The sequence below is a fragment of the Balaenoptera musculus genome, chromosome 10 (genome assembly GCF_009873245.2).
Source record: "Balaenoptera musculus isolate JJ_BM4_2016_0621 chromosome 10, mBalMus1.pri.v3, whole genome shotgun sequence".
Lineage (NCBI taxonomy): Eukaryota > Metazoa > Chordata > Mammalia > Artiodactyla > Balaenopteridae > Balaenoptera > Balaenoptera musculus.
The window spans coordinates 93,587,555-93,606,952 of record NC_045794.1 but is presented as its reverse complement, the minus strand read 5'-3'; the positions used below and the strand labels follow the sequence as shown (position 1 = coordinate 93,606,952).

At 56.8% G+C, this 19,398-nt stretch overlaps 1 protein-coding gene across 1 annotated transcript; it reads left to right on the top strand.

Annotated features, from left to right (window-relative positions):
* Positions 1-404: 404 nt before the first annotated feature.
* Positions 405-19,186, top strand: IL2RB (interleukin 2 receptor subunit beta). Its single transcript, XM_036866374.1, has 10 exons — positions 405-490; positions 3,610-3,730; positions 4,057-4,273; positions 5,127-5,205; positions 7,891-7,996; positions 9,462-9,610; positions 10,953-11,118; positions 11,676-11,796; positions 13,223-13,307; positions 16,316-19,186. The coding sequence occupies exons 2-10, from the start codon at positions 3,643-3,645 to the stop codon at positions 17,072-17,074; spliced, it is 1,770 nt and encodes a 589-aa protein (XP_036722269.1). The 5' UTR covers positions 405-490; positions 3,610-3,642; the 3' UTR covers positions 17,075-19,186.
* Positions 19,187-19,398: the final 212 nt, after the last annotated feature.

The following is a 19,398-nucleotide window of genomic DNA, read 5'->3' as shown; positions in this document are numbered from 1 at the left end:
TGTGTGTGACCGGATGAAGGTGTCAGAGGCTTGAGGTGGCCTGTGAGATGGGGTGGGAGGGAAAAGAAGGGGCCTTGCCCCCATGGGCTCTTGTATGCAGCAAGGCATCTATCTGAGAGTGAGAGACAGCATGTGTGTGAGGGTGTACACGCGCGCCTCCTGCCGCAATACGCACGGTGCCCCCCCCGACCCCCCCATTCCCCCACCGCCCCCAGCGGAGGAGGGAGATCTTTATCGGTCCCTGGTGCTACAGGAGTTTCAGGCTTTCTAACCAGCCAGATCTCCCCCGCCTCCCCACCCCAGGCCTTGCCCCCTCCATCCTCTGCACAGGAAGTGGGCTGGCCCTGGGGTTTTAGTCTTTGGCGGCTGGCCCCATCAGCCGTCTACTACCTGGGCCGAGGGAGCCGGAGCTGGGCCTTGGGGAGATGGCTCCAGTCCCAGCAGTGGAGAGAAGCAGAGAGAGCACGCCGCAGCCCCATGTCCCAGCTAGGTAAAGTCCCACCTTGCCCTTACCCTGCCCCTGTCCGGTCCCCAGGTACCAGGGGCTCCCTCCTGGCCCCTGCCACCAGCCAGGGGGCTGGAGGTGAAGGTCACGGGGATGACTTTCAGCTCTGACTCAGATCCTCCAGAAGTTTCTGCCTGAACTCCCATCTGCCAGCCCTCACCCCCAACCTTATCTTAGAATTCCCCAGTGACAAGGCAGGCCCTGCTCTCATGGCTCTGGCTTGAGGAAAAGCTGGTCCCTGGTCCCAGGCCTTCCCTCCCTCCCAGCTCTCCCCATGGGAGGCCGGGGGCTACTTTGGGATGAGGGGCTTCCCCAGGCCCTGTGCTGGGCCCCCCAACCCAGAGGGGTGGAGAAGGAGGTGGGAGTCCTGGGAGGGGCAAGGCCAGCTGAGTCTCAGATGTGCTGGGTGCCCAGAGAAGGTGTGGGATGTGGGTGGGAGAGATGCGGCCTACACCGGCGAGGCGCCCCTGTGCAGAGGATACCTTAGGAGGCTGTGGGGCGAGGGGAAAAGAGAGGGACGCCTCTGAGACCTGGCTATGAAGTGGGTGTGCTGCGAGGTTTCTGGGAGCCCTGGGCTGGAGGCCGGACCCCTGGGTTCAAGTTCAGCTTTGTCCCTTACTTGTCTGTGTGACCGGGCAGGTCAGTAGGCTCTCCAGGTGCTACCGGAGGGGATGGGACACTCCATCTCTGCGGCTCCCTGCGGGTCAGACTCTCCCTCCACTCCTGGGGACCGAGACCTCCCACCCTTAACTGTGTTTGGAGCAACTGAGAGGCGGAGCCATCCCCAAGGGTCCCCCTGCTATCCCCACAGCCAGCATCCCACGCCCAGCTGGGGAGACGCCCTCAGACTTAAACAGCAAGAGGGAGCCCTGTGGTGGGGGGTTTGGCCAGAGAGGACGAGGGGAGAAGGGGCCCATCAAGGTCAGAGGTCAGGTAGGACGTGTCTCCGGCTACCGAGCCCGTGCTTCATGTCCTCCCCCAGCCCCCCTGTACCCTACATCCCATGATGTCAGCCCTGGCAGAGCCTCAGGCTACAACTGACTGAGTTCAAATCCCAGCTTTACCCCGAGAGGCTTACGAGTACCTCAGTCTCGTCATCTGATAAAAGGAGTCATAATGGTACCTACTCATGGGGTTGCTGTGAACTTTAAATGAGGTAATATCTGCAAAGTGCTAACGACAGTGCCGGGCAGAGTGAGGGCTGAGTATTAGTCATTATCACCACTATCACCATTACCACCATCATCATCACCATCATCACCATTGTTGTCCTCTTCTTCTAACTTGACATCAGACGACCTGGGTTTGCGTCCCATCCCTTGGGCAGCTCTGAGCATCAGTCTTGGTATCTATCAAATGAGGATGGCAACACGCGCTCTCAGGGCTGCGGTGGGGACCTAATGAGTCAGTAAGTGTGATCGGCTTTGCAGTCACGTAGGGCAGGGCACACGTGCGTGGGTGTGCGTGAGAATCCAGGATGGAAGGCACTGGGGACTCAGAGGTCCCACTTGCCCTCCCTGAGGCTGGGGCTCTTCCTTGCTCTGTGACCTTGAGCAGGTTCCTTAACCTACCTGAGACTCAGTTTCCTCCTCTGCAGGAGGGTGCAGCCTTGGGGACTGCTAGAAGACCCCCTCACCCTGCTGCCTGCATCCTCCTTGCTCTTTGCCCTCTTGGGGGTCACTGCTGCACCCTTTCGGCTATAGGTGGAGGGGAGCTCATTCTAGATTGATGCAACTTCTCCTGCCCAACTTGCTTCGGCTGGGGCTGTGGTTTGGCCCTGACCTTCCTGTGATCTTGCATACCTTTGCCTCCACCCACCTCCTCTCACCCTGAGGCTCTGTGCCAGATCCTGCCCTGGTCCTGGCTGGCCCTGCTGGCGAGGGTCCGGCCCCAGGTGACACCCTCCAGGGGATCCACAGGGCCCCTACCCCAGGGCCATGATCGATGAGTAAGGGGCACAGGGGTCTTGCTGGAGCCCCTTTCCTGGGCTCTGCGCCTTTTGGGGTCCCAACCCTGCGCCCTTTGCTATAGGGGGTTGGAGGGTCCAAAGAAAGAGGCAACCAGGTCCGCTCCGGGAGCGTTGCCCTGTAGGGACAGTGGGACGGGCAAGGAGGTGCCCCTGGGTACTTCTCTGGGCTCCTTTCCACACCCAGGCCAGATACCCACTGGTCGGCCATGCCCCTGCCGGTCCCTGATTCCCTAGGGTGGGGATGGATATTGTGGGCCTTACCTCTGGGGCCAGCGCCTGGGACAGGGTCTGGGCAGGGCAGAACGATGTGAGGGAATGGGCTTTGGGGTGGAGCGTGGGACGGAATCCCAGCTCTGCCTCTTCCGCGATGTGACCTTGGGCGGGTTAATGGCTTGGAGCCTTTGTCTCCTCATCCGTGTAAGGGGACAATGCACGCACCCAGCCCCTGTTGCTGGGCAGATTAGATAAGGAAGTGCCTGACTCAGGGTGGGTGTTCAGTCCCTACCCCCCACCCCACTCCCTCCACGAGTATTGCTGTGAGGTAGTCAGCACACGTTTATTGGGCTCCAGGCAGTCTGCCCTGGCTCAGATTCCACAGCTGCCTCTTATCTGCTGTGTGACCTTGGGTAATCTGCTTCACCTCTCTGTGCCTCAGTTTCTCATCTGAAAATGGGGATAATGAGTGTATCTCCAGTAGATGCTCTTATTGCTGCAGTTAAAGAGTTTAAAATAGAGCCCAGCACAGAGGAACCTCTTGACAAATAGTTTTGGTGTGGTTAAGGGAGCAGCCGGGTAGAGAGGAGGTGGGTTCTAATTCCAGCTCTGAGCTGGCCTCCCTATGTGGACGTAAGCAAATCTTTCCTCTTTCTGGGCCTCAGTTTCCCCAACTTTTGAACAAGGGGTTGGGCCTGCTCTGAGAGTCCTTTCAGCAATGAAAACATGGGTCCCAGAATCTCAAAAGGGAAGGAAAGAACATGTGTGGGATAGAGGGACCAACAGATTCAAAGGCCCTGAGGCTGGCATGTGGGGAGCAGAGGGGTGCACCTTGAGAGGACAGGGCCCAGCCTGTCTCTTAGGCAGGGGAGGACGCGGCTGGGTGCTCACTCGTGTTCTCTCCCCTTCTTCCTCCATCCAGGGCTCCCTTCCCCAGCTCCCACCCGCGGATGTGATGGCGGCTCCTGCTCTGTCCTGGTGTCTGTCCTTCCTTGTCCTCCTCTTGCCCCTGGCCATCCCTCGGGCATCTACATCGGTGAACGGTGAGGACCCTGGCATCTGGACCATTGTGCTTTCCCTCAGGGAGGAGGCCAAGGCCCTTCTAGAACTTCTTCCAGGACCCCTGCTTCTTGGCAGAAGCTCCATCCGCTGGGGCAGGAGGCGGGGGGGAGGGGGGCAATGGGACCAGAGACCATCTCCCTCAGCCCTCCACCTGCCCGTGCCGCACCCACGTGCCCCTCCAAGCCTCAGGAAGACACCGTCTTCTTGTCCCTGCCCTGCCTCGACCTGTCTGGGGGTCACTGCAGGCTATGGGGCTCAGTTTTGTCCTCTCTCAAAGGGATTCACGAACCCCTTCTCTGCCTGCCAGGATTGACTACTTCCTCACCTGGTAGGTGCAGGAGTGGCAGGGGAACCTCAGAGGGCCATGGGCACCCTGCAGCCAGCCACGCACGCCTCATCTTACCAGCAGATGCTTCCGAGCTCACGTGCTTCTACAACTCGAGAGCCAATATCTCCTGTGCCTGGAGCCGGGATGGGGGACTGCAGGTTACGACCTGCCACATCCATGCTCAGCCGGATAAAAGGTGTGTGTGGGGTCGACAGACAAATGTACAGAATCTCAGGGATGTGAGATCTGATAGTCACTGACTTTTAGACTATTGAAATCCTAGCTCTCAGACCCCAAGAACTCTGCACTTTGAGGATCTTGGACTAATAGGACCCACAGACTCTTGGTGTCACAGGAGTCTGCAAGAACTTGGGGGTCGGCTATTTAGACTCCTGGAGCCTGAATGGCAGTGGGGCGTGCAGTCCAGGCTGCAGTGGAGGGGCTGGGCATGAGCCAGACAAGGTAGTTTGGGGACATAGGGCTGCTCACCTGCTATGCCGAGGCTGGACTCAGTGTTAGAGGCAAAGGGGGCAGAAGAGGGATCCCCAAACTTTTTGAGTAACCTGGGATTTTGACAGATGCCTAGGGCAGCCGTGGGGACAGGGAACTGGGGAATGGCTGGGGAAACTGGAGACTGGGAAGGAGATGGTGAAGTGTCACCGTGATCCAAACATCCCGGTGGCAGCCAGCAGAGGTGGCTTTGGGGTTTGACCTTGGCTCCCAGGTGGATGGTGATTACAAGGGGCTCTGAAGGCCTCATCAAGAATCATCTTCACCCTAAACCCTATGGGGAGACTTTGGAGGGCTTTAGGCGGGGAAGGCCGTGTGTCCTGAACTGGTTTGTTTCTAGATCACTTTAGCCGCCGTGAGGCCTGGCTGGGATGAAGAGGCAGGAAAAGATGCTCACGAAGGGAGGTCGGCACGTGGGGGTTGGCATAGAGCCTGGGCACAGACCAGCAACGCTGCATGGGGACTCTCCCAAAGGCCAGCTCTGGGGTGGGGGGGGGGGTCCCTCTTTTTCTTCTAAGAGGGTTCTTTTGTCTTGAAAGGCAGTGGAACGGATCCTGTGAGCTGCTCCCAGTGAAGCCGGGATCCTGGGCGTGTAACCTCATCCTAGGACCCCCAGATGTGAGTAGCCGTAGCTGAGGGGAGAGGCCAGGGGGCCGGTGGGTGCAGAGGGGCGTCCTTCCAGGGGAGGAGCTGGGGCCCAGCAAGCCCAGTGCCCAGGGGCTGCGGCACAGCAGGCTTCTGGGGCTGAGGAGGCAGAAGGAGGGAGGTGGCATCCAAGGAGAACAGAGGCCTGACCTGGGGGTTGAGGGATCCGAGGTACGTGAGGCATCGGCCACTCTGCCTCTGCTCCTGCTGTGTCCCCCATGCTTTGTGGAGCCTGTGACACTCCTGTGTTCCTTATCAAGTGGGGAGAGCACCTACTAGTCATAACAACCCCCATATCCGACTCCTCCCGAGGTCTGGGCAAGTACAGGGTGGGGTGGGGTTAACAGTGTGGATTGCACAGCTGGACGGTCCGGGTTCCATCCCTAGCTCCATCCTATACCAGCTGGGTGACGTTGAGCATCTTCTGAGTCCCAGTTACCCCTTCTGTAAAAGGGAATAATAACGATCCTTACCTGGTAGGGTTGTTCTGAGGATCAAGCGCTTAGAATGCCACTCAGAACAGAACATGCACTTGACACGATTGCCAGGGGATCCTTACGACTATGCGTGGGTACCAGCACCGTCCCCTTCTTATCAATGAGGAAACTGAGGCTCAGAGAGGTGAGGTCCCTGCCCAAGTCACATAGCCAGGGAGAGGCAGAGCTGGGATTGAACCCAGGTCTGTGAGACCCCCAGCCTGGGCCTTTCAACCTTACACTAGGCTGCCTCTCAAAGAGCAGGAGGCTGTGTCCATGTGGGTGTGCATCAGATTATTGTCTGGCAAACCTTTCTTGGCAGCGGTGGGCACCAGGGATGCCCAGACCACATTTTCCAACCCTTATCAGGTTCTGTACATTCTCCAGGAGCAGGAGAATGTGGAGACGGGCTCACATGACACAGTGTAGCTGATAAAGGCAGAGCCCCTCGAACCAGATTGCTGTGCCTGTCCCCTTGATCTCTGCAGATGGTCTGGCTTCAGATCCTTGCCTCACCTAGCTGTGTGGCCTTAGGCAAGTCCCTCAGCCTCTCTGTGCTTCAGTCTCCTCAGCTGTAGGATGAGAATAGCAATTGTGCTCGTCTCATTGGGTACTGAGAGAATTAAATGAGATAATATACATGCGGTGCTTAGTAGAGTGCCTGGCACAGGGTCAGTACTCAGCAGAACGTATTATTGGCATCTTTGCAACAATGACAATTATATTAATAATAATACAGTAAGTCCCCTACATACGAACCTTCAAGCTGCAAACTTTCAAAGGTGTGAATGTGCGTTTGCATGTCCAATCGTGTAAGTTAGTTCACGTGTCTGGCGTACATTGTCACGTGCGTGCATCCTCTACAAGTGGTTGTGCTTTTTGCACTTTACTGTACAGTACTGTATAGAGTACAGTAGTACAGTATCTTTATTTCAAGCCCGGGATGCCTGGTGGAAGCAAGTGTAAAAGCAGTGGTATATAACCGATTGTGTTAGTTGGGTACCTAAGCTAACTTTGTTGGACTTACGAACAAATTGGACTTACAAACGTGCTCTCGGAATGGAACTCGTTCATATGTAGGGGACTTACTGTAATAATGTGATGATACTATTATTATCTGGGAAAATCTGGCCCCCATAGCAGCTGGTAGGCGGCTGGGGCAGGGTCCTCGGGGTGGAGACGAAGCAATTGTTCTCTGCTCCAGGAACTCTGATGATCAAGTTCAAGGTTTGTTCACAGTGGGCCCTGCGGCAGGTCAGAGGGGCTGTGCCCGGGATCCTGGGCCTGAAAACACCACCCCGGACCCTGGAATGCAGATGCTAACAGGGTCTGCACCAGACCCTCCTCCTGCCGGGCTGCAGGGCTGCCCTCCGCACAGGGAGGAGGCCGCCGTAAGCTGTTCACTTGGCCAGGGCTACAGTCTCTGTGGGGCTCTGGATGCAGAGGCCTGAGTTTGCATCCAGGCTCCCCTGCTGACCAGTTGTGTGATTTGGGGCAAGTCCCTTAACCAATCCCAGCCTCAGGTTTCACACCTGCAGCGTGTGGATGGGCAACTGTGAGCATCAGCCAGAGAAGCGCCTAAGGTACCTGAACAGTGCCTGCCCACAGGAGATGCTGGTTCCTAGCCATTTCCTTCCAGAAAAGTGAGGGTGCGGGGGTGGAGAGAGATGGGGGAGAGGAAGCTTTCACACTCAAAGCTATAATGCAAGCATAGGTCCGGACCTGCACCTTCTTGGGGGCTCATCCTGCTTGCACACCTCTTGTGACGGGGAACTCCCTCTCTCCCAAGGCAGCTCACTTCACTTGGGTCAGGGATTGACAAATTACTATGGCCCATGGGCCAAAACCAGCCTGCTGCCTGTTTTTATAAATAAAGTTTTATTGGCACACAGCCAAGCGCATTCGCTCTCATGTTTTTTCATGGCTGTTTTCATATGACAACGGCAAAGTTGAATAGTCGTGACAGAGACCATATGACCTGCAAAGTCAAAAATATTAACTAACTGACCCTTTTCAGAAAGCTTGCTGGGCCCTGCCTTAGACGGAGGGGCCCAGGGAGGGGGTCCAGCTTGTCGCAGTCGTGGTCTCCCCTCCTGTCCTCCCCCGTCCTCATCCCAGCAGCCTCCCCCTCCCTGCACCAGCTGCTACCAGCAGCTACATCCCTGGCCTCCTTCCCTTGCAGTCTCAGAAACTGACCATAGTTGACGTCATCAACTTGACCGTGATGTGCCGCGAAGGGGAGAGGTGGAGGAGGATGATGACCCAGAATTTCAAGCCCTTTGACAACAGTGAGAGAGGACTCCAGGGTGGGGCTGGGAGGGGGTTGGAGGGGTGGGCACCTCCCTCCCTGTCTCCCCCTCTGGGATCACCCTGCTCCAGTCTCTCCCCATCAGCTTCCATGCCCACATCTGACCAACCCACTGCCCGCTGAACTTGGGATGAAGTCCCGGGTCCCTACCCTGGCATTCAAGGCCACTTGGCCTGGCTTCCCTCTCCAGCATGCCTCCTCTCATGGCCTATATTCCTGCCACACCAAAGCCCAGTTCTCCAGATTCAACTTGCCCATCCATGCCTCTGAGTCCTTGCACGCGCTGGCCCCACTGCTTGGAAGGCTCTTCCCACCCGGAAAATTCCCACTCACCCTTCAAGGCTCAGTGAAGAGTCACCTCCTCCAGGAGTCCTTCCCAGACTCCCCCACCTCTTTCAGGGTGTTTATGTCCTGGGTCTTTGCTGCCTGATTATGGGTCTGTCTCCCTCATTGGGCTGTGAACTTCCCTGAGGGTAGAGCCTCTGCCATCCCTATGTCTCCATTCTGAATACTCAGCATCAGGCTCGATCTGGGCAGTGCTCTGGGAAGGTTTGTTGAACGACTGAGTGCCCTGCCCCACCCCCAGCCTTCACCCCCCTCCCTTCCCGAACTTGGAGGTCATCTCTAGGGAAGAGACGGGGGCAGAGGGTGAGACCCAGGGTTCTAAATGCAGCCCTGCCTTAATCGAGTGCAATCTGACTGGCAGATCATTTAACATGTCTGAGCCTCAGTTTCCTCATCTGTAAAGTGGGGATAACCAATTACCCACTGCCCGTGGTTGCTGTAAGTAGTCTATAAGCCAAGACACAGAAACTGCTTAGCACGTGCTCAATAAACATTTGCTTATTATTATTTGTGTGGTTCTACAGAGTCTCAGATGTATAAAAATTTAGAACAATTGAACTTCAGAATCATACAATCTTACAATCATATAAGGTTGATGAAATAGAATTAAGTAAAATAAATGAGATGATCCAGGTAAAACTCTCTGATCAATTCTGAGTGCAGAGAAAGGCTGCCTTGATTCATTCATTCAGCAGGTATTTAATCAAGGGCCTACCACGTGCCAGGTAATGTTCCAGGCACCAAGGATACCCGAAAGAATCAAGTCATTGCCCTCAACGAGCTCAGAGTCTGGTGGGGGAGACAGAAAATGAATAAAGGACCGGAAGTAGATATTTAATATGTTGGGTGTTGATGAGTGCTAGGAAGAGAAATGAAACAGGTGAGGGGGACAGAGAGTGGTTGGTGGTTGGGGAAGGCTTCTCTGAATATGTGATATTTGAGCAGGGACCTGCCAGTCTCCGGGGAAAGGGAACGCAGGGAGGGAGGAGCAGCACGTGCAACGGTGGAGGTGGGAGCCCGGCACGGCTTTCTCATCTCAGCATCAGCCTCCGGTGTCCCCCAAGCTTTTTCTCTCTCCTTTTATCTCTTCCCGTCTCCAGTTCGTCTGATGTCCCCCCACTCCCTCCAAGTCGTCCACACAGGGACCCACAGTTGCAACATAACCTGGAATGTCTCCCAGTTCTCCCACTACATTCAGAGCAGTGTGGAGTTTGAGGTCCGGACAAGGTCCCCGGGCTGCAGCTGGGAGGTGAGTACCTAGCTCCACCCCGACCTGCCCTGATTCCTTCCTGTCTTCGTCACCCTGGCTGTCCTTCATCTCAGCAAAGCCACAGAAGCCCCTAAGCAGCCGCTGCCGCTTCTCTGTACTGCCTGCCCCGCTTCCCCCTCCCTCCGTGTGTCCCCTGACACCCCAGGGGTCCAGCTGGTGGTGGATTCCAGGCAAGATTTACAAAGCCAAGAGGCAGGCGACTGCCCTCTCTGGAGATTTCAGAGGCCCTGGGCAACCACCCTTCCCTCTTCAAATCCAGTGTGGTCCAAGTCCACGGGAGCTGGGACTTCCTGACGGTCCAGTGGTTAAGACTCCGTCCTTCCCCTGTAGGGGGCGTGGGTTTGATCCCTGGTCCGGGAAATAAGGTCCCACATGCCAAGGGGTGCTGCCAAAAAAAAAAAAAACAAACTATAAAAAAACAAGTCCACAGGGGTTAGTTGCTTACTCATTCACTTATCCATTCCTTTATTCTCTCACTCACTCACTCACTCACTCAACAAACATTCACTGAGTACCTACTACGTGCTAGATGCGGGGAGAGAGTGGAGGCCGGGCCTGATGAGCTGCCTGCTCTCAGGAAACTCACATGGGGGATGGGGGCAGACAGCCGGTGCCCAGAAACAGGAGACTATGGGATGTTGATACATACTGTCATGAAAATTAAATGTGATAACGCAGTTGAGAAGGGCTGGGCCAGGCTACTTCAGACTCAGGTGACCAGGGAAGGCCTTTCTGAGATCTGGGGTTCAAGCAGGAGCTGACCTTTTGAGGATCTGGGGAGGGTCTTCCAAGCAGAAGAAAGAGCCATTGCAAAGGCAAGACATGGCCTGTGTGTCTAGGGCACCGGAAGAAAAGCAAAAAGGGTGATGCAGAGGTGGGAGAAGTGTTTGGGAAATCCCTCTTTCTGGTCGAGTGGAGAATAGACTATAGCAGAGCACGGGGTTGGGGGGAGGGGAAGCAGGGGGACCTTGTATGGTGCCCAGAGGTGGTGGGAGCTCAGACCTGGAGGAGGAAGGAGTGGAGAGAAGGAGGAAGGGTGCAGAAATAGTTTCCAGAGATGGAACCAGGTTCTGGACGTGGAACCAGCTGATTGGCAGATGGCTTTGGATGTGGGAGGCGTTTAGGATGACCCTGGAGTTTTGGGCCCCAGCAACTGGGTAGTCAGGGAGCCTTTCTGTAGGATGAGGGGACAGTGGAGGGCAGGTGGCTGAAGGGAATAAAGGAAGGTGTTGTTCTGCTCGGCGTCTCGGCCAGCCCTGCCACAGGAGGTGAGGTGGGCAGTGGGGACCCCTCTGGTCTGACAGCCCTGTTTCTGCCCCAGGACGCCCTGCTGCTGACCCTCAAGCAGAACCAGCAATGGATCTCCCTGGAGACGCTGGCTCCAGACACGCTGTATGAGCTTCAGGTGCGGGCCAGGCCCCAGCTAGGCAACCACGAGGCTTGGAGCCCCTGGAGCCAGCCCCTGGCCTTCAGGACAAAGCCTGCAGGTACTGATGGGGAGCTGGGGTGGGGATGCAGCTCCGGCAGGAGGCAGTGGCTGGTGCGGGAGGCTTGGGGTGTAGGTCTGGAGCCCTTTGGCCATCATTAGCTCACTTGATGTGACCCACAGGGTGGGCAACATGGGCGTGTTTTACAGATGGGAACAGGGGATCAGTGAGGGGGTGGGACTTGCCATTGGCCTTGTGAGTTAGTGGGGAGGCCAGTGAGGCGCCTTCCACTCTCTCCAGCCTGAAACTTCAAACCCTTGGTTTCTGCCGAGGTCAGGGGTGGGCTGTTTTCACCTGTTAGCCTGTTTCCTCATCTGTAAAGTGGGTACCATGGTACCGAGGCGGGGATGCTGTGACGAAGCATGTCGGCCGCGATGCCCCATGTCGGCTGGGCACACAGCAGGACTGCTGGACCAGCTGGGACCCTGTAAAGGCCTTGGGTCAGAGGTCGGCCTGTCCCTCAGCACCAGGTCATGGGTGGGGGATGCTGGATTGAGCCAGGGTGGGTGGGGGCACTTCTCTAACCCCTCCCCTTCTCTTCCTCCCACCCTGGGCAGCAACCAGGAAGAAGACCCCGACCCTTCCTTGGTTGGGCCACATCGTGTTGGGCCTCAGCTGCGCTTTTGGTTTTGCCCTCTTGGTTTACTTTCTGACCAGCTTTCGGTACAACAGGCTGTGGTAAGAGCGCTCCCCTCCCTGTCCTTCATGCTCCTGTCTGACACGACCCCCTCCCCGCCAGGTCAGGTTCTGGGCTGAGCCCCCTGCTCTCACTCTCCAGTGCTCCCTCTGCCCTCCCAAGAGCCCTCCCTGCCTAACACCTGGCCTTTCCGCCAAAGATGGAAGCCCATGGAACCAGCCCGAGGGGAGTGGGGCGGGGAGAGCCCCACGGGAGCCCTGCCCAGAGCATCATTCCCAGGACTTGAGTACGTGTGTGTGCACTTGCCAGCTGCCTGTGTGTTGGGGGGTCCTCATGTGTCTGGGCATTCATTTGTTTATTCCTTTATTTACTGAGTCCTAGCTCTGGGCTGGGTACGGTGCTGACTGCTGGGAACGCAAGGGCAACCACAGGCATGTCGTCCCATCTTCATGGACCCACAGTCCCATGGGGGAAGGCAGATACATCTTAATCATGCACGTTTATAACGACACACGTGATTAGGCTGGTGAAGGAAGGAAGGTACCATATGTACTGGAAGCAGGCAACAGGGAAAGGAACCTCAGCTAAGGGGTGGTCGGGGGTCGGGGGGGTGCTTCCCTGAGGAAGTAATGATTGATTCCACTGAAATCTGGAGGAGAAGTGAACCAGTCAGGGAAGGGTCGGGGAGCACATCTCAGGAGGAGGAAATAGCTTGTCCAAAGATCCTGGGTGGGAACAAGGCAGGAGCATTCCAGGAACTGAAAATGCAGGGAGGTGGGTGTGGCCAGAGACCAGAAAGGAGTTCGGGACCCGAGCATGGACCTCTGGGTGGCAGCCAGGTTTTCTGGGGGTCTTGAGGCTGTGGCATACAACTTGAGGCAGATGCACACAGATACCGGGGCACTCAGCTTGGCAAGCAGAGCATGGGCTGGAATTCAGCCTCCATTCACCACCGCCCCCCCACCCCCAAAAAAACCCCAGGTGCCCTTGGGCAGTGCACAGCTTGAACCACCGTCCATGGCAGCCTTGACTAGGTGGCTCACCATCTGGTGTCTCTCCTACCTCCCTCCTCTTGGTTCACTCTGCTCTATTAGGGCTGATCAGAGCCCTTTCTTCTTTGTCCCCTACCGCTCTGGCTTGCATGGTCCCCCACCCTCACATCCTTCTCTTGCATGGCATCCTGCCCTCTGTCTCCTCATTACAATGAATGGTAAACTTGCACACTTGCTTCACTGTCTGGCTCCCCATTAGAATGTCAGTTCCTTAAGAGCAGGGACCTTCTCTGTTGGCTATTCTTGTGTCCCCAGTGCCCAGCACAGTACCCTCCCTTACTGGGCACACGATCAATACCGACAAAATAAATGAACAGCTCGGCGCCCTGCCCTCAGAGCTGCAGGGCTGATGGCAGGACACTGTGGTCCCCTTCCCTTCTCACCCTCCTTCCCTCCCTTCCTCTCCCCTGTCCAGGCTGAAGAAGGTTCTGAAGTGTCACATCCCAGACCCCTCGGAGTTCTTTTCCCAGCTGAGCTCTGAGCATGGAGGAGATTTCCAGGTAGGAGTCTGGAGGTGGAGGACAGAGTAGGCAGTTGGCACGGGCTGGCCGGAGGGTGGGCAGTGGTGTGGAATGGATGTGGAGGAGGTGCAGGAACAGCGGGTTTTTGCCCTTTGTGGAAGAAGAAATGTAAAGTGAGCTGCCTCGCGGATGGACACGGGCCCCTTTCCCCAGTGTTCTCAGGCTGAATGGCAGCTCCCATCTGAGTCAGACTGCCTGGGCTCTAACCCCGGCTCCACCACTTCCTGGCTGTGTGGCCTTGGGCAAGTTATAGAACCTCTCGGTGTCTCAATTTCCTCACCTGTAAAATGGTGGGTGGTGGGGGGATAATGTTACTATGTGTATGGTCCCAAGGACATTGCCTGGCACACAGCAAGTGCTCACGAAGCTCTAACCAGAATTACTGGCACCAGGCTGTTGATGGAGCAGGATTTGCCAGGTGCAAGTTCTCTCCACCCCGCTCCCTGTGCAGACCTGCCCCGTGGGGCTAGTGCTTTCCCTGCTCTTGCAAAAACTCCCTGGCCAGGCTCCGTGACTTATCACAGACGTAAGCAAGGCCTCTAGGCATTTCTAGTTACAAAACACAGATTCATTTTAAAAGTGCACACCCACATGTCAGAACACTCAGCGCCATTTAAAGTTTAGTCGTCTCCCCTCCCTCAGCCCACACATGCTTCAGGAAGGAAGTTTCAGGGGGGTAGGGGGGTGTGGTGGGCTGCTTCTACCACCCCACCCCCGCTCTAGGCTCCCTGGATTGGTGTTGGTGGAGGGGGGGTGAGGTGGGGGCGGAGAGAAGTCAGGAGGAATGTTGAGGGGCTGGAAAGCCATGCTGGACCAGAGCTGTCAGGAGCTGGCTTTGGTGTTCTCTATCAGGGCTGATCAGAGCCCCTTCTGGAATTCTTCGGAAAACTCCCATGACTGGGGGTAGCTTACCTACAGCACTCTTGATGAGGGGGAATGTATCTCCTTAAAATTCCTCCTTCAGCCCTAAATGTAGTGAGCTCCCCATCAACAGAGGAATTCAAGTCAGCCTTGGCTGACTATGTGTCAGCCACATGGCAGAAGGGATTCCTACATTGGAACCGGCTGGAGGCAGGACTAGATGCATCCTCAGACCTCTTCTGCCTTGAAGTCCTTCTCATTCTATGGGCTTAGGACATTTTGAGGTGGGACTGGGGTCCTTTCTAGAGAGTTGCAAGCCACTCCATCTTCCCACGAGGTCATCCCCAGGTCTAGATGCCTGGCCCAGGCCTGCTGTGTGTGGAGGGGGTATCCTGAGGAGGCCCTGGGGATGCATGATGTGACTGGGGGCTGGCCAAGAGGGACCCCACCCTCTCCTCTGCATGTGGGTGACAGGCCAGCTGCTCTCTCTCTCTCTCTGCCCCAGAACCCCCGGCTCCAAGACTGCAAGGCCCACTGCCCTGCCTGTGGGACCTGGGAATGCGTGTGCCAGTGTATATGAAGGGGGATGAGTTTCTTCCTGTGCCCCCCGCCCATCTGCGCTTCAGGGCATTGTGGATGGAGGCCTAGGCCCAGGAAGTGCCTGACCACACACACCTCTGAGGGCGGCCCAGCGAGGCCCAGCACACCAGTGCTGGCCCCAGGCCTGCCCCCTTTTTCTTCTGGCCCCTGCTCAGCACTGCTGCCTGGTCCTGCCCTCCGCTGCTTCTTCTAGCGTTGGAGCCACACCCGACCCGGCTCTTTCCCTGCCTCCCTAGCCTGCTATCCCTCTTTGCCATCCTTAGTTTGCCCTCGCTCTCCCTCTCTCTCGGCCTTTTCTCCTGTAACATGAACTCCTGGTTTGGGGGAGGGTGTAGATTTTGTCGAGTGGCTCAGCCCCGGGAACTCACTCCGGGAACGGAGAACCAGGATGTTTCTCTTCTGGTCCATTAACTCATCTGCAGAACATCAACTGGGCCCCTAGGCCCTGTGCTGGGCACGAGAGTGCAGGGGGCCTGGTCCCATCAGGCCTGGTCCCTGTGCTGGGGGGACCACAGTCCAGCTGCAGAGGGCTCCCAGGACAGAAGGCTGTTGGGGGTTCTCAAGGGCACCCTCTTGAGGCCCCATCACCCTGCCCTGAGGGGTGAACACACCCCTACACTTCTGCTGGGTAGTCTGCATTTTACCTGTGCCAGGTGTTTCCACCTTCATTTTCTTCTTTAACATCTCTCTGCTGGCCCATAGTGAGGAAGTCAGGAAAGAGGCAGCTAAATGTTGTGGAATTGAGGCTCAGAGAGGTGCAGTGACCTGCCCAGGGTCACACAGCTAGAGAGTGCCAGCGCCAGGGCTGGAACCCAGGTCTCCCTGTTCCTTGCCAGGGCTCTGTGGACTCCAGAGCAACTGAGAAGTGCTCTGATGGGTGCTTTCCTCTCTCTGTGGATGGAGGGCATGGGGGGTGGAGGGCTGCAGGGCACCAGGAGGGAGTGGTCAACTGGGGGACAATTAGCTCCCCACTGGAGATGGTTCCATGGCAGTGTGAGTGGGGAACCTGGGACCCAGCTCTTCCACCTGCTGGCTGTGTGATCAGGGCCCGGGCACAGGCCCTCTCTGGGCAGCTGTATGGTGACTGTGATGTGCTCTCGGGACCCTTTCTGCTTCAGCAGTGGTTGGTTGGTTCACACACTCTCACTGGTCCCCACCAGACACTCTGAGGATTCTACCAATTGCTATGTTCCCGGGACCGAGAGCGGCACCAGGCTCACAGGAGCTGCTTGATAAACAGTCACACATTGAACCAAGACATCCCCTGGGCACCTACAGCGAGCCAGGAAGGCCTGTGCTGGGCCTGGGAAACAGCCACACCCCCTGGGCTGATGCAGAGGGTTCCCCAAACCAGTGGGCAGGGTTTGTGTGTGTGTGTGTGTGTTTGGGAGGTGGGGGCTACAGTCAAGGAGGGCTTCCCGGAGGGGGCAGCCCTGAGCGGACTGCTGAAGGAGGACAAGTTAGGGGATGTTGCTGAGTCTGGAAGAGGTGGCCACTCACCCTCCCGCTGCTCTTTCTCCTGGCAGAAGTGGCTCTCCTCGCCCTTCCCCTCATCCTCCTTCAGCCCCAGCGGCCCACTGCCCGAGATCTCCCCACTGGAGGTGCTGGACAGGGACTCCAAGGCCACACAGCTGCTCCTTCTGCAGCAGCAGGACAAGGGCTCGTCATCCTCAACCGAGACCAGTGGCCACTCGGTGACCAGCTGCTTCACCAACCAGGGCTACTTCTTCTTCCACCTCCCAAACGCCCTGGAGATTGAGGCCTGCCAGGTGTACTTTGCCTACGACCCCTTCATGGAGGAGCCCGATGAGGGTGGGCCCGGGGTGCCAGAGGGGGCTCTTCTCCCACCCCTGCCACCTCCGCCAGGGGAAGAGGATGCCTACTGCACCTTCCCCCCTGGGGACGACCTGCTGCTCTTCTCCCCCAGTCTCCTCGGTGGCCCAGGCCCCCCGAACACTGCCCTGGGGGGCATTGGGGCTGGTGAAGAGAGGCTGCCCTCCGCCCCGCAGGAGGGAGTCCCTGGAGACTGGGCCCCCCAGCCCCTGGGGCCTCCCACCCCGGAAGCCCCTGACCTGGTGGATTTGCAGTCACCCCCGGAGCCTGCGCTGGGAGAAGCAGGAGTGGAGGTGTCTGTCCCCAGCCCGAGGGAGGGGGCCGGCTTCCCCTGGGCCAGCTCTCCTGGGCAAGGCCAAGTCCGGGCCCCCATCTCCTGCCTGACCCTGAACACCGATGTCTACCTGTCCCTCCAAGAGCTCCAGGATCAGGACCCGGCTCACGCAGTGTAGACAGACGGCCAGGGCTGGGAGGCAGGTGGCCTTCTGCTGCTGCACCAGGCCCAGCTGAGGACTCTCTGTCTGTGAGGCTTGTCCACTGCTGATACGCGGTGTCCAGCTGCCCCCGGTCATCTCTGGCCAGAGGGCCCTCACCCAACCCTGCACACTCGGCTGTTCACTTCCACACCTCATTTGCTGCTCCCTGGTCCTACGGCCCAAGCCAAGAACTTTGCAGGGAGAGGCACTTTGACTCCCCACTCCCTCATCAATCGTGGAGTCCTGCGGGTTTTGCCTCTGAAGCGTCCCTCCTCTCCAGCCCTGCAGCTACTCTTCAGGGAGAATTCGTGGTTCTCCACGGGCCTTCACCCTGGGCTCCTCACAGGGCTCCCTGCCCCAGTCACACCCCCTCGCACCCACCCACCACACGACAACCAGAGTGCTCTTTCCAGAACGCAAATAGGGCTATGCTACTCCGGGTTTAAAACCCTGCCTTGGCTCCCCACTGCCCTCAGCACCACTTCTTGGCCCTCCCCTTGCCCCTCCAGCAACGTGTTGGGACATTCCCTTCTGGTAGCCTCTCAAGAGTCCTACTGAGCCACTCGGAGCTCCCTCATTCCCCCACACCTTTACACATGCTCTTCCCTGTGCCTGGGGTGCCCTCTCCTCCCTCATCTAGGTGACAAGCTCCCTTTATCCTGCAAGTGTCAGTTCTGCTTCCCTGGGAGGGAAACACCACCTCCTTCAATGTGCCCAAACTTTGAGATTCGGTGCTGGAGGGACAGGCTCTCAGGGTCACAGGGTGGCTGGACAAAGTGGCCCTGTCACTTCCCCTTTGGGATCTCTTGTGACCTTTGAATGCTTGGCTACAGCATCCTTAACGCTGTGGCCCAAGTATGGACACAAATGCCCCAGCAAATTGGACACCGGCTGGATCTTTCCACAATGGCTTCACAGTAGCATGCGGCTGGAAAGTAAACCCCTCCTAGTGGCAGGTCCTGATGCTGTCACAGGGAGCCCTCCCTTGGGCCCCTCCTGCTCCACCCTCCACTGGTCTTTTCTGCAGCTCAGGGGCTGGCACACCGCCTCCAGATGGCAGCTCCACTCACTACACTTGGCACAGTGCACTTGGCACTCCATCATATTCCCTGGGTGAATTGATGAACTATCTGGCATCACCTTGCCTGGGCTCCCTGCGCCCAGCTGCCTTCATGCAGGGGGTACCATCCACCTCACAGGAGCACCCCTGGCGCCTTGACATTTCTGAGGTCAAGACTTGGAGAGGTTGCGATCCAGGCCCATTAGATTCCAGCATGCCTGCTTCAGCGAGAGGCTCATCCCCTCACGTGGCAGACTCCCCCGCCACACACAGCTAGCCCCTTCCTTCTCGGTGCTCCCCACCACCCATCCACTTCTCTTCCCTCTGTCCCTGGCACTGATCACACCTGTGATGCCTATCACAACCTCCCTTCTTGACTGGAGTTCTTTGGAAGGCAGGGACCCCAGCAGGTCCCAGCTAACCCCAAGGTGTGAAAACACAGTGCCTGCACTTATAGACCATGCTTGCAGCTGATTGGGCACCTGACACAAGCCCACCCATAGGTTCATCAGCAGCCTATGAGATGGCTTAGAACAGAAGCTCTGTCCAATCAGGGAGGCTGGGCCTGAGCTGGCCAATCAGGTTTCTCTCATTCTTGGGCATTTGAACACAGGGCGGGAGGGTGGCCCCAAGGAGCAGGTGCATGTGGAGAAGAGCCCCAAAAGGCTAGAGAGGAGTTAGCAGAGGGGCCTGGGCTCCTATTACTAATACTCCTGCTCTCCAGGGGGTTACTGCATTTCACTCAGGATTCCTGTTTCTTCTATGTCCAAAATAAACTCCCTTTTCCTGAGGTTGTCTGAGTCTTGGATCCTTACCATGGGATAGCTTAATTACCGGGCCATCCCACTTCCCACCTCCTGCCATATGATGCTGTGTGTTCTGGGCCATAAGTCTCCTCAGTCCTGAGGAGAGCATCAGACCCAAGCTCAGTGCCCACAGCTTTGCTGTGTGTCCTCGGGCAAACCAGGAAATCTCTCTGCAAGTGAATTTCCACTTTGTAGAATTCTTGGGAGAGTTACATTTCTCAGGCTTTGGTCATGTGTGTGTGTGTGTGTATATATATATATATATATATATATATATATTTTTTTTTTAATGATCTGTGTGTACCATCTTTGTTATTGTTTACTTAACATTTTTCTTTAAATCAATTCACTTTTTGTTTAATACTTTTATTTAAAGAAAAAATTTTATATTGGTTCTGTAAATGGGAAAACTGATATTCACTGTAAATAAAAGG

Coding starts and splice junctions, on each gene's coding strand:
- IL2RB (XM_036866374.1), top strand. CDS start 3,643: ATGGCGGCTCCTGCTCTGTCCTGGTGTCTGTCCTTCCTTGTCCTCCTC. Junction 7,997..9,461: donor TTTCAAGCCCTTTGACAACA/GTGAGAGAGGAC, acceptor TCCCGTCTCCAG/TTCGTCTGATGTCCCCCCAC. Junction 9,611..10,952: donor CCCCGGGCTGCAGCTGGGAG/GTGAGTACCTAG, acceptor TTTCTGCCCCAG/GACGCCCTGCTGCTGACCCT.